At 40.6% G+C, this 15,096-nt stretch overlaps 1 protein-coding gene across 1 annotated transcript in view; it reads right to left on the bottom strand.

Annotated features, from left to right (window-relative positions):
- TOX (thymocyte selection associated high mobility group box) overlaps positions 1–15,096 on the bottom strand; it is a 222,663-nt gene that overhangs the window by 24,976 nt on the left and 182,591 nt on the right. Inside the window, exons 5-6 of the mRNA XM_074146713.1 lie at positions 13,375–13,605; positions 27–107 (exon numbers count right to left, since the gene is read on the bottom strand). Coding sequence (XP_074002814.1) covers positions 27–107; positions 13,375–13,605 — 312 coding nt within the window. The remainder of the gene's footprint in view (positions 1–26; positions 108–13,374; positions 13,606–15,096) is intronic.

Genomic DNA, 15,096 nt, shown 5'->3' with positions numbered 1-15,096 from the left:
GTATATGTATATACATTATGTGTTACCTTGGATACAAGGCTTGCTCTGTAGGCAGCTAACTGCTTCAGATATTCCTTCTTGGCAGCTTCAGTTTTCTTTTTGTATACCTAAAAACAAAGAGTGTCACATTGGTAAATTAATCTGGTTTTGCTTTTATATATCACCGGTGTGTCTCATGCATCTTCATAAAGTCTTTCTAAGTAAACAGCCTTTCCTCCTCATATTGCTTAAAGAGTGAAATAATAAACATCAAATACTTTAAAGAAAATATTGTTCCAACTGTGAAACACCCTTTATCTACCCAGCAGTACTGAAAAAACAATATCCCTCATAGCATCTCAGGTTAAATTGTTGAAACTGAAGCTCTGGGCGTACTTGCAAATAGGACCTTTAGGGATGGGGGGAGGCAGGGGTGGGCCTCTCCACTGGCCTCCACTTGTGAGACGAGTTAAAACCCTGTGGGGAAGATGAGAATGTGCAGAAAGACATTTGAGCTAAATGACGGCGCCACAATCAGCCAAGAGGCTTTCTCTCTTCCCCAGATAAACTGTTGGGGGCAGTCAAAGAAGCTTCAAGGACCTGCTAAGTATAATAAATGTTAGTCATTATTCCAGTCTTGATCCCATATCGGTCTAATTAACTTCTCAGGAGCATGGATCTATTTCTGTACATTTCTCTCAACTCACCAAATTATTTTAAATGCGGCATGTGCACAATCTCATAATAGATTAAAGAGCTTGGAGAATCACTTCAATTTTGCCCAGATTTCAAGATCAAAGATTATCTGCAGGGTTAGGCTGCACCTCATAGCACTACAGTAACAGGATGTTAGAAAAGTGTACGTAGATATTTAGGGTTGAAAGTTTTCAGGAGAACCAGCTTCTGACCTGTGGAGCCTTGCTAATGACTTGCTGTCAGCCATGTCAGTGACAGATCCAGGAACAAGTCATCATTTCTCTTTGCAAATATTATAATGAGTTTCTCATCACTTCATGGAGGTTTTTTTCTAAAAACTTAGGAGCCATGCAATCATCTTGGCTTCATGTAACTAAGCAGGATTGACTCCTAGCCTTCCACATTGCAGGGAAATGCTTAAAATACAGCCAAATGGAGGGTTTAAAAGTAAGAGAGGCAAATAAAGGGAAAGAAAATTTTCTTTTTTTTTATTGCTGTTTTATTTCACAATTTTTAAGTCATATGCCCAGGGCAGAGATTAATTCATGTCTTCATGGCATTTGGGATTTGCGGTATTATTACAAAATGGAATTGCAGCTTTGAGTGTCTGCTGTCCACTTCTGCAGCCGAATGCACCATCTGGGCACCTGCGGAAAGCCTCTGTGAAGAGTAAAGACTATCCACCTTCCCACTCCACGCTGCCTAGCTAATCGAGCGTTTGGGCAAAAGATGGACAAACTACGACAATGACAATTTTGAGGTGTTCTCCTGAATTCCACAGCTGAAAAACACACACGTACATCTCCGCCCCAGAAGGACAAACTTTATGAAACTTTGAAGTGATCTCTTTTGATCTTCCAGTGCTCTAGTAAAACCAGAGCAGTCCCGTAATGGAGAGGACCTGGCAGCAGAGAGTACACACACGGAGGACAACGGCAGTTGCAGACTACAAAGAGAGCGTGGTAGTGTCAGGCTGCAAGAATCCAGCACAACATCATTTTTATAAAGAATGTGCTCGTGAAACAATTTTTGTTTCACTGAGGCTTTGCTTTCAGAGACAGAACAATCCTCAGATATGGGCTGGCAAAACTCAGAGGCTGCCTAAAAGGATTAAAGATTTTGCTTCCCAGGGAAGCAAAAGATCATAATGGAAACAGAGAAGTCTTAGGCTTCTAAAATTGTAAATATAAAGACAGAGAGGGAAAAAGATTGGTTTTAGCTGTGCAACTCTATCTGTGCACCCTTGTAATTTCTCCAGATTAAGACAAATCTATAGTGTTGGCTGATCTCCTATTGTTTTGCAAAAAAAAAAAAAAAAATGGTAGCAGTTTGCTTTTTAAGTTGTAATCACTTGTGATTATTAGGGAAATGTACTGTTTGTTTTGAAAATGAATAAAAAATTAGTCAACAATCTGTTCCTAGCTGCTAAAATGAATTTAGCTTGACCTACAGAACAAAGACTAAGTTATACTGTTTTTTATATTGCAATGCCTCTGCATCATTCTGATAGCCAGTTTAAAAACCAGAACTGAACAAAGAATTTTACACAGAATAAGGATCTTTAAAAGATCATGTAGCTACTGCTTCCACATTGGGGTTTATTTTGCATTACACAAATATAAAAAAATATACACTCCTGCTGTGTTCTTACCATCACAGCATATTGGAGGAGTCCTCTGGGACCTGACTTTTCCCTCAAATAGTCATATTGCACAAGGTTAACTCAATAACATCAAGCTAACAACAACTCTGTAAATCTCGATCTAAAACATCACTATTTCATAGGAAGATCATCCTATGGCTGTTATTTAATTATTTCCTACCTATACATCTACCATCTTCAGTGCACACAAGGTCTTGGCCTCTTTTCTTGGGTTTTCTGGTGAGCCAATTAATAGCCAAGTGAACACTATGTCTTCCACGGTAATATAAACACTAGCCATGTAATAGGTCATCTCTGGGGAGACCTTATAGCAACCTTCCACCACCTAAAGGTGGCCTACAGGAGAGATGGGGAGGGACTCTATCAAGGAGTAGAGTGATAGGACAAGGGGTAACGGTTTAAAACTGGAAGAGGGGAGATTTAGGTTAGATATCAGGAAGAAATTCTTTCCTGTGAGGGTGGTGAGGCACTGCAACAGGTTGCCCAGAGAAGCTGTGGATGCCCCATCCCTGGAGGTGTTCAAGGCCAGGCTGGATGGGGCTTTGAGCAACCTCGTCTAGTGGGAGGTGTCCCTGCCCATGGCAGGGGGGTTGGAACTCGATGATCTTTATGGTCCCTTCCAACCTGAACAATTCTATAATTCTATGATTATAGTAAAATAGTCCTTCCTGGATGGGGAAAGGTTTTTGATGACCCCAGCCTGCTTTGATGTTTTGCATTGGCCAGAATGGTCCCTGCAGGTTGGTTTGTCTGGAGGGTGGTCAGCTCACCCCGCTTCTAATGTCCTCTGAGGACAACAGCTTGAGCTCTCACTGTCTATATGCTGTTGTCCTTTTGAAGATGCCCACTGTTTTGGTCAGCACACAAGTGGGTTGATGATTCTCATGCTAGTTTTGGAAATTTTGATTGGTCCTGGTTTATCCTAAAAATTCGGGTATGTTCTGCCTGTTTGGGGAGTTGCTCATTTTCATGAGTAACAAGAAGGTCTGGCTGTCAACATTTTTCTCTGAGGGCAAATGAACGTGGACCTGACAGTGGGTACTGGTTCACTGACTCTGTGCTAGACTCGACCTGTGCTGGGGGCTTAGGAAGCAGGGCAAGTGGGGACCGTCCTTGGCATTTGTAACAGCACCTCAAACAGGTAGGAGCAAGTCAGCTGCCCCTCCCAACCTCTCTTTTTTTTGTTGTTTTTTTTTGCAGCTGTGAGAATTTTTAGCCCTCAGGCTTAAATAGTTTTGTGTTGTAGCAAGTATAACAGTTGCATCCTTGCAGCGCTTTTGGGGAGGAAAAAGGCTCGTGTCATCATTCAAGTGTGCTCGAGAAAATGGCTGAAGCTCTTTTGAGCTTCATGCTTAAGACAGTGCCAAATTTGGAAACACATAATTTCCAATAATACATTTAATATTTTTCCTGTAACAAGAAGCAGGCTTCTGTTCTGTTGCTTCTCTATAGTGAATAGTGGCATTATTTAATTTTATTTTTAACATCTCAGAAATCTCTTATAAGGTCATTTTCCCCTCCTCCGTCAAGCAAGCAACAATTATTAAATAAGTAACTTGACAGGAGCATATACTTATGGAATTAAGTCATTTCTAGCTTGCTTTAATTCAATTAACATGATAATTGAATGTCAACTGATTGTCATTCAGGCAGTAAAGGCCCATTCTGATTCAGCGGCAGATTTGTTTCCTTACACAATATTTTATTTTCTATATTGTCTCAGTTGTGGAAATTGAATGTTGGAAGAAAAAAAACATCATTTCTGTATATGCAGGGTGGGTCAGCTTAATTTATTCTTATTCTCTTCAGCTTGTTATAGAAACCCCAAAACACCAAGATTACATTCATTTGTCTACAAATGGAAGCTACTGGCATTATTTTCCTACTGTGCTTCATGAATGCAAATTTACACAGCACAATACACAGGTTCCTAGTTTACTATTTAATTACATTTCCAAAGTGCACTCAGTAAGGTAGCTTCAAGTTCCCTTACACTGTTTACCAAAGCATGCAGCAACACAGATGATACTTTCCAAAAGGAGTCAGTACGAAATTCTACCTTGTACGTATAAGTATGTAAGACAAGCATTTGAATTAGCCCACCAGGGAAATTCAAATGCCCTGGGCTCCCCCACTGTGAACAGAAGAATCTGGTACCAGCCCCCAGGCCATTGCAGGGTCACCCTTTAGCTCAGGTTCCCTGGGCTGACCGTACATGTGTGCTACCAGTGCTGTAGCAGCCTACATCGAGGGCTGAACACTATTTATCAATAGCGATGCACATCCTTAAACTGACTGCCCCAAACCTTCATTTGGAGATCAGGGGTTGTGGGTTATGTCAAGCACTCACAAATACTAGATTTACCAAATTAAAACCACAGTAGAATATCATAGAATCATGGAATGGTTTAGGTTGGAAGGGACCTTAAAAATCATCTAGTTCCAACCCCCCTGCCATGGGCAGGAACACCTCCCACTGCACTTCTGTTTTATGATGCCAACTTCTGGTCATATTTTGCTTTATATATTTTAACTGCTGCTTAGGTTCTTGTCTTCCTGGATCATAAATTCCTTGGGGCAGGTTTTCTGTCTCCTGTGCTCTTTTACATGTTGGATAATATGAAGTTCATCACTGATATATGTAACTGAAATATACCTGTAATGCCTTGAGCTAAGTTTTTGTTCTGGTTAGTCATCTTTTCCCAATGAACTTCCTCTCAACTTGCTTCTGGAGGATTACCAACACATCACAACACACTGCGCAGCAGGACTCCCACCCTGTCCCATGTGGCTTGCACCCTTCTTCCCTCAGGGGAAGGGATCTCCCTTTCCCCAGGCATCATGACAAGAGCCAAAACAGGCACACAAACATCTGCAAACATGTCCTCGGTTCCGAATATCAGGTGCTAAAGGAAGAAGGCACCATTGAATACAGTCCCCTTTGATACTAGAGGCTTGGAGACAGTGAGTTAACCTGACTGATGCTCTTAGGAGAAAAAGAGACTTTCAGAATTTGTGCCACATGGTAGTCCGAAAAAGCCTTGTGTCTCCTAGCTGACAAAGCACATTACAAAGAACCATGCTACTTCCCTGGCTTTGCCTAAATAACTGTACAAGGATGACAAAGAAGGGGAAGTTTTCAGTTGATCTTGTAGATGTCTTCTTAGACACTTGCAAGCAAGTTATATTTGTCTTTTAAAAATGATGTAAAGGTGCCCACATTTGTTTTGATGGAAGCATTCCATATACCCCCAAAACAGTATGTGCACAAATAGCAAATCAAAAAGCAACATGACCGATTCTGACTTGTTGGTCTCTGCAGTGTTATTACCCATGGGAGTGTCATTTTCACAGGCTACACTTACAGGAATGGCATCTGATAAAACACGGTAGGCTGCAATCCAGAATTAAATTCCACATTCAGATTGTCGTTCCTGGCCCTACATACATAGGCTCATAGAGAAAACTTGCATTTTTTTCCAAGTGGAAGACATATCTCTAGTTTTAATCTTCTGATTTTGCAGCAAAGGCACCTAGAGCTGCACACGCTCATCTAAAATATGGAGAGAGATATTCCCACAGCAGTCAGAAAAAAAATCCTCAGAAATGCTTAATGGATACTGAAATATGTTACCATTTGATTTTTAATCTAGGTACATACAGTAACAGAAAGGGGCCCAGGGCTAGCTATATGGCTCTGCAGTCTCTTTGACTGTAGAGCATGAAAAAGACACTGATGACATATTAGTGGCTTAGGGGAAAGAATTCAGTCTTTCTGGCATGCAGGGGAAAGATCACAGGCCAAATTCAGCTCTAGCACACACAGTGAGACTTGACAGAGATCACTGGAAATTGCAGCCATTTGCGCCAGGACTAAATTTGACCTTATTGGCTTGATGCTTGCAGCTTACAGGAGCAGGACTGTACATTTTATCAGAAGCATGTTGGATGAAAGTTGGGTACAAAACAAATGACATTAAATATATGATTTATGTGGTGATTATTTGCACTTGCTGGTATTTTTTTTAAAAAAAAAAAAAAGGATGTGAGCCTGGAGTGTAGTAATTGGGCCTAAATCCAGTTTTGTACTCATATGATTTAAAGCCATATTCCTATTGAGCTCGAATGTATGGATAAAGGGTGGGGGAGAAGAATGAGTAGAAAATTAGGGCTATTACTTGAGCATGTTGCTGCAGCAGCACTTGGAATCCAGGGTCATAGAATCATAGAATGGTTAGAGTTGGAGGGGACCTTAAAGATCATCAAGTTCCAACCCCCCTGCCATGGGCAGGGACACCTCCCACTAGACGAGGTTGCTCAAAGCCCCATCCAGCCTGGCTTTGAACACCTCCAGGGATGGGGCATCCACAGCTTCTCTGGGCAACCTGTTCCAGTGCTTCACCACCCTCACAGTAAAGAATTTCTTCCTAATATCTAATCTACATCTCCCCTAAATCTCCCAAGAGGACTCCCCTGGGTCACCTTGGCCCAGCTCCATCCAAGTACAAGAAGATGGCGAAGTGCAGTTACAGTCAAAGTTCATAACTCGGCAGCCACATGTGGTATTTATCTGGAAGCTGTGTCAGTTGTATGTAGCAAACGGATATTAGGAATTCACCCTAGGCAGGGGAGTGCCTGGTCTTCGTCACCACTTCAGTGCTCCTGGGAGGCTGCAGGAAGACCAAGCTGCCAGGTGGGCTGGGCAGCAGTAAGATGTGACAGCTACTGTGGTGACCTACATCAATTTTATATTTCTTTTGCAGCAGAGGGGAAGTTTTCCTGTCCCGAGTGCACAGCATGGTCCTACTCAGCCAAGCGCTGGGTGGGAGAGGGAGGCGCTAGCTGCCATTAGTCCTGCAGCAAAAATGCACTGCAGACTGGGGGCGTGACATGGCCCCTTCCAAATTCAGTGGAAGTTAAGGGCTTGGAAGCCAGGGCAATAGAACAATCTGAAGTTATATATTCATATATATGCATATATATATATATATATACACACATAGAGATGAGTTTGTATCTACTTGTATACATGCCCCATCCCTGGAGGTGGTCAAGGCCAGGCTGGATGGGGCTTTGAGCAACCTACTCTTGTGGGAGGTGTCCCTGCCCATGGCAGGGTGGTTGGAACCCGATGATCTTTAAAGTCCCTTCCAACTCTAACTATTCTATGATCCTATGATTCTATTCTTGGCCCATTTGTGTTCCGGTTCATTAAGCCCAGATGCTTGCAGAGGAAGGGAGAAGGAGCAGACAGCAAGGTGAGGAGCAGTTGTTTTAACCTCTTTACACATTCATCTAGGGCTTCAAAGGGGAGAAACAATTTCAGTATAGAAGTTTGTCATAAGAAACAGCGGATGTCCCAAACAGGCCTACAGTGCAACACTGGTGAAAGGGCATTTGCCCGTGCCGGTAGCTGGGAGGCAATGTGCGAGGTTTCTCTCTGTTGTGACTATTCCTGAATCCATTTTGCTTGTAATTCACTTTGGCAGTGTGCACACACAGATGTGCCTTCGCTTCCTATTCTCATTTAGAAAAATAAAACAAAGCTAAATTTAAACCTTGCATGGTTGTTTATCTACTAAACTGGAAGTACATTCTCATCCTCTTACAAGTGTGTTAAAGTTATTCCTTGGAGATTGCTTCATTAGCACAGAGAATGTAAAAAAGAGATCCTGTTTAAAGGGGGAACAAGAGGTAGATAAACATCTGCGTGAGTGAACAATCTGTAAATTTATGTTTTCAAAATGGTACTGACTACCTTGACCTGATGGTCTGCATATTCTCTGGAACTACTTCAGCAGCCTCACTGCAGTCTCTGAACTGTCTGACGTCCTGACAGTAGGCAACCCACATGTACAGCCACGCAATGGGAACGCCATGGCTCTTCCACCCAAGGATCATTTGTCATGGCAAGCAACAGGAAAGCAACATGGCATCAGGCCCCAGGAGGAAGGAGGAGCTAGGTTAGGTGTCCCCAGAGGCCAGGCAGAGCCAAGGCCTCTTAAAACACCGATCTCAGGTCCATGTAAATCTGAGTTGTGGTGTCTCACATCATGAGAGAAGCTTTGGGGACATGAAGTATTGGCCAGCATTTCTTGTAAAGCCCCTCCTGATCTACCTGATTCATCCCAGCACTGGATAACGTGCTGCTATGTCAAAAACTTCCCTGTGACTGAAAGAGAGACTTATAAAACACGCTCTGTTATTTTTCATGCCCAAATCAGTCTGGGTTATTCTTAGTGACCAAAATAGAAACCCTTGAAAGCTTGTGGGTTATGGTGAAAATGGTAACAGCATCACAAACGTTGACACTAATGCACGAGGACTTCAATTTACTTAAGTATTGGTAACATACAATCCAAGTTCCATCAGATGTTAAAGAATAAACTGTAGCTTTTATGTAGTGGGTCTTTGAGCACCAATGAGGAGTAAATGATTTGATTTTGTGAGCTCCGAGGATTTGTCAGCTGCCTCATAAGTATAATTCTGGCTCTTCATATTCCTGCTGCTTCTAATTTAGCAGGACAGGCTCATAATTGAAGCAAATTAACTATTTACACTTGCCACTTCTACCAGGGGAAGAGGACACATCAGCAGGAAAGAATGAGTGGGAAATTAAATTCTTCCCACTTGTGTCAGATCTGCCCTTATATAAACACATTAACAGTAATTTCATGAGGCGTCAAACATAGGAATAAATACTGAGGGATAAAATAATGAGGTGTTGCTATTGAGCTGAACTGTTGCAGCTAATATTACTGTGTATGAATTATGCAGCCTGAAAGAAGGCATATGTTACAGCACTCAAAGAGTCGCTTCGCCTGCTCCTTCTGATCATTAAGTTTTGGGTCCCCCCGGTGAATCCATCCCTTTTCCCGCTGCAAGGCCAGTGCAACGCTTAAGTAAACACTCAGAAAAAACACACACACGCGCACATACACACATACGTATGCACACTAAGCTGTTCATAGGAGGCCAAATTCACTCCTGCTAGGATTCTAGTTAAGTCACTGAAGTTACACCAGAGATTAATTTTGTTGAATGTTGAATAGACATTCAATTCCATTTTTAGAATAATAGCACATTTATTAAGGTCTTTGGCTGAAGTTTTAAAGTTACAGTAATGTAAACAAGAACATTTTGTTTGTAATTTGCCACATCTATTACAGCTTTACTAGGACTCCAATTAGAAACTTAAGGTTCATTTAGTACACACACATCTGGTACTGATTTAAAACGACTTTCCTTTTTCATCTAAGGACAGAAAATGACCTAAGTAGCCTTTTTTACCCAGTTTGAACCAGCATTCTCTCTGAAAGCCAGAGACTTGACCATTTAGCATGCTGAACCCTCTTTCCTGGGGGCTGTTTTTCTCCCCTTTCCAGTAAAAATGTGTGCAAAGGGCAAAGATGTACATAAAGAAGCTATGAAAACGGGATGCACAGAAGTACAGTACTGACTGAGGAGACAACAGTGTTTGTGATTGTAAGAGAGGAACTAGAAAAGCCACTGAAAATATCCCCGTGCTATGGCTACGGCACTGAGGAGAATGTACCTTAACATACTACTGCCACAGCTGCTTTCCATTCATGGCTTTATTGATCTGAACAGTTTTAATAAACTTTTACAGTGAGAAATGAAAGAAAATGCACTGTCCCTGCTTCTGATCTTGTGTAATTATTGTACCCAATTCAGAATTTGAAAAGAAACTGTGACAAAGTCCACCATGACTGCTAAAGTCCCTGTAATTTCTAGACTCCTCTGCATAGATAGGTTTGGACAAAGAAAACACAGGCTGACACCAGCACTGTTTGCAAAAGGCCCTTGTACGCTCAGAAATCAATGGGAACAGTTATAGCATATGACTTAAAAATACAAATCTCTTCATATTGTAAAATGAGGGTGGAAGTACAGTGGTATCTGTTTTAATCTAATAAATTGCGATACTTTCACAGTAAGAGTATCAGAGTGTGGCCCATTCTAAGTTTAACTCCCCTCTAACTTCAGCAAGGCACCTACTATCATCTAGTTCATAATAACATTTCCTTTCTTGTCATTCAAATCGTATTTTCTCAAACAACATTTTCTTAGTTTCTTCACAGTTTGAAAAATATATGCGGGTCTTGCACAAACCCTTTCAAGCTACAGTCTAATAAGTCAGGTTATCAAAATTTTGTTGCAAAGGCTTGGACACACATATACTGCCCTAAGGTCGTTACTGCACTGAGTTTCAATACCTTTATTTATTCTGTGGTCAATCTTCAGGAACAAACAAGAAGAATTCAATGCATTTCAGAAAAAGCTGGCTCAGGTCGTAGGAACAAAGAAGATTTCATTTTGGCATGAAAACATGAGGTTATTCTTCTTTCTCAATAGCTGCATTATGTTCTACTTTCTGATTCATTTATATTTACTATTTAAATAGTAAAAGGAGTTCCAATTCAGGAAACATAATTTGGAAACATAATTCTATTTAAATTCCAGAATAAGCATTAGCTTCCAAAACATAAAAGCCAGAAGCTTTATGATAATTGAATCCTTTTCAGCAAGTATAATTTATCAATAAAGCATTCCTCTAATGATGTTATTGTTTCTTTATTTAACTATTTTTGAATTTCTGAAGCTTCTTCAATGCCAAATTCCAAATGCTACGTTAATCATTTGTATTTTTAGAGTCCAATTTTCATACCAGACACATAGGTTTCATAACAGTTACTAATGCTCTGGATCTGAAAAATTAGGCCTTTAAAATACAGACTATCTAGTCAGTTAAGATGTCTTGTAATCATTACTTTGTACTATTAGATCCCTAATGGAATAAAGAATGAGTTTAAATTTATTCTAGAAAATAGGATTGCCAATTTTTTTAAATAGGGACTATCTTTTATTCTTTTTGTACAGTGCTAGATTAGAAAGAGCCTGGGCCTGGAGTTTTAACAATGTGCTTAATAGATGATAATGAAAAGGCAAAATGAGTCAAAGAGCAACAAAGATATGCTAACCCAAACTCTTGGAATAATTGGCTTAAAAATCTAGTTGCAGCCATTTTTTCATGGATGTGTCATGTGGTTTCCATAACACATCATTCTGCTGTGTTCCAACTTGAATTAAGGACAACAGAGATAAGGAAAATAAATTTTGTTCTGCTGTTCCAGTGTAGGACATTCAATTATTGCTTTCAACCACGAATAGGAAATCCAAGGTAAAGCTGGAAATTTAGGGTTTTATGCACTTTTCTTAAACAGAATTCTATGGAAAGACTTCAATTTTCTGCTCATACTACTGATGTGACAACCTCAAAGGAAATGTGCATTTTATAGTCTTTTAGGTTTATCTCCATTATATGGTCTGGGATTATTATTCATGAAGTCAAGTTTTCTGCTTTGTAAGCAGAGTGAATATTACGGAAGGAAATACTGCACCACTGCAACAGCCACAAATTAAGGGTCATTATGAAAAATGGTGGAGAAAACCAAGCACAAGATCTCACCAAATAAATAATTTTTGCTTGGTGTCATCACTAGAAAGATGTAAGATTAACTAGAGAGACAGGGTCTTGAGAAGTCCAGGTCTCTGCCTTTCACCATTTCAGGAAAATTTGGATCCACAATCCCCCAGGCAAGCAAGATGGGTCCAAGATACAGATCTAACTCCTTGGAGCACTCCTGAGGTATGTGTTTGGATGTCTAGATTTCAACACAGAGAGTGCTCTGGGCAATGACCTTTCTTTGGAATAGAAACCACTTTAAGGCAGACACCACAGACTGTAGTTTCTCAGCTTTGGCCGGAGGTCCTGGCCAAGCACAGCAGGGACAGAGAGCAGGCTGCTTCTTGCACATTCGGACAGTTTGTGGAGCAGTGGCTACTAGATAGAATAAGCATTTTTTTAGTTAGTCAATGAGTGTGCCAAATCTTGATTCCTATCACACTGTTATCTTTAACAGGGATCTAGACATACCAGTTACTAGCAAAGTAAAGCTTTTTTTTCAAGGCAAACTGATTTTGCCTACCAAAAAATCATAACAGAATTTTCCTTTTAATTCTTAGCCTTATTAACTATAATTCTGTAATAATAATATGCTCAGTGGGAATGAATGAGATGCAGTTTTGTCCCAGTACTTTTCCATTCTCTGTGCTGACATCAACCCCCAAATCAGGTCCCCTGCAGCCAATATAACTCTCACTCAAGATATCCTTTCCCTCTATATCTGTTTCTTTCTTAAAGTTTCCCTTTCTTTATCCATCCAATTCATTCTGCAAGTAAAAACAGTTAGTAAAAATGCAACCAATAACAGCAGAAAAAGAATGGTATGCTACAGCGAGGGTGAATGGCATCTGCCAACCATCACCACATGAACGTCATGAGCTTCCAGAGTTGCCCACTTTTACATAGCATCCAACTGACTTGGAAGGATTTCTGCAAAGGTTCAGATCAAGCTCTCCTGACCTCATTGCAGAACCAAAGCCTTTCCATGGAAGATGGAAGTAACTATGTGATGTGATTTCCCCAGCCCACATCTATGTTGGAGGATACCAGGGTCCACCCTAGGTCTCTGTCGAGTCAAAACATCAGTAATTTCTTTCATAAAAGCCAGGTGGGTTCAGGAGAAGATGTGAGCCCAGCTCCCCTTCCAGCATCATGGGGCAGGGAAAATCTGCAACCGAGAGCTCAGATATACGTCAGGTCGCACTGCACAGATATGATTTTCAGCTGCAAGGTCCTCTTACACCACCCTGTCATAGACAGGGCAATGCTGTCATAAAATCTCAGGGCCCCCAATTTCCGCATAAAACAATCTTAAATGTAATCCTAAAGCTTGTGTCACACCCCAAAACTGAAAAAAAAAATAATTATTGGTTTCATACAGAAGAAATGAAACGGTACTCTTCTTATCTCAGTCACTTTAAATTATATTCCTGAGATGGCACATATTCAAGTTTCATCCTGGCAAACAAAAGAAGCTGCCTACAGCGCTTAGATGACCCTGATAACACTTTCCTGAAACAAAGCCTCTGAGCTACAGCACATTTTGTACCTGTTTTTGTTCTTCTCCTAAGCCGTCCCACATTGAAGCTACAATTTTAGAGACTTCACCAAAAGTAGCATTGGGGTTTTGGCCCTTGATGGCTGCTTGAGTGTCTCGAAAGAATAATGCATAGGCAGACACAGGCTTCTGTGGCTCATTTGGGTCCTTCTTCTTCTTCTTTTTGGGAGTTTTGGGTTTCTTTCCCATATCTGAAGCAGGTCTCTTCTCTCCACCATTGACCTGTAACATAAAATTAGAAAATTACTATTAAAAAGGCCAATTTAATTCCATCTGTCCACCATTAGAGCTTCTGTGATACAAAGATTTTGTATTTTGCATGGAATTTTAGTTGCCATCTTTGATAATCCAAATGTTGACACCGCCTGCTTTAGTCACGTACAAAATTCCTAAGTATTTCAGATTATGTAATTGTTTCCCTCCAAGTGCTTTATAATTTGCTTTCATATAATTGCTATAATCTCATTTATAGTTCATCTGGTCATCTTTTCATCTTTTCTAAATTTTATTGCTAATGGCTATAACTTGCATATAATGAGCAAATTCAAATGAAATTAGTTTCATTACAGCCTGACCACCAGTTCAACCACATGAACCATCTGCAGACAGCAGGAACACTGTCATTTCTACCTTTCCCTTATCCTCACCCTTTCCCAAAATCACCCCAGACTAGTGTTCAAATCAATTTCTACTGCCACTCGTGGGACACCTTCCAGGGAATTGGAAGAGAATCTGATTGTGAATAAAACAATTCAAGTTACAGGCATTCCCTTGCACACCTTCTAATTAAAATCTGAAGAAACAAAGCTTTACCAGTACAGACAGTTTAGATCCCTTTGGAGGATCATTTCTGATCTATCTGGACTTAGCTGCATAGTTTTTCCTCTGCTCGTTTGAGGAATGGAGTGAAAGAGGAATGGTGTATGAAGAAAGCATGTGCATTATTTGTGTACCACCTGAAAAAAACCTGCACATAAGCATTTGTGCAAATTTGTGAAATGCAACTACACTTTGCCACTTAATAGCTCAGAGACCCTGATCACCAAAGCACCCTACTTTCCTAGATGACTTACAAGCACAAAAAGGGACACTCTCTTGATTCTTCAACAGGTTGGAGCTCCGTGACAAAGCAGCTTCTCTTGACATGGTCACTTAATTCACTATACCTGTAGCAATGATATGTGATCTCACCAGAGGGTTCAAAGGCTTTTTTCTCTTGTTGGCATGGCCAGAGTACTGTGCATCACGAGCATTTTGAAGTATGAGAAGACCAAGAGCATAAAAGGTATGCTCTAGGCTAAAGATCTATGAGGTATGACTTTTATCACATCCTCATACTATTATTTTTTAATAATGCATATCAAGTGACACAGGAGGACACAGGAGAACACAGGTGTCCAAATCAGCAGAATGGCATGAGGAAAATGGCTGGGAATTCTCATTTTGAGCAAAAACCTCTTTAATTTTTCTTATATACATCACTGTGTGGTGTTGTACAGGGCACAGGTGACTACAGGGAACAACCTGGATCTCTGTGGCTTACTAAACGCGACAACAATGTGACGACCACAATTTGAAAATGAAGTTCCTTGTTTCCTGGGCATTATGTTACAATAGATGCATCTTACTACAAGCTTAATGGCCATGGAGCCTATTGGCAGCATTTTGGAAAATATGGACAAAAAGCAGCAGTGTGCTACTTGTTGTTAAGTT

This window comes from Numenius arquata, chromosome 4 (assembly GCF_964106895.1).
Source record: "Numenius arquata chromosome 4, bNumArq3.hap1.1, whole genome shotgun sequence".
Classification (NCBI taxonomy): Eukaryota; Metazoa; Chordata; class Aves; order Charadriiformes; family Scolopacidae; genus Numenius; species Numenius arquata.
This window is presented reverse-complemented; position numbering and strand designations above follow the sequence as displayed.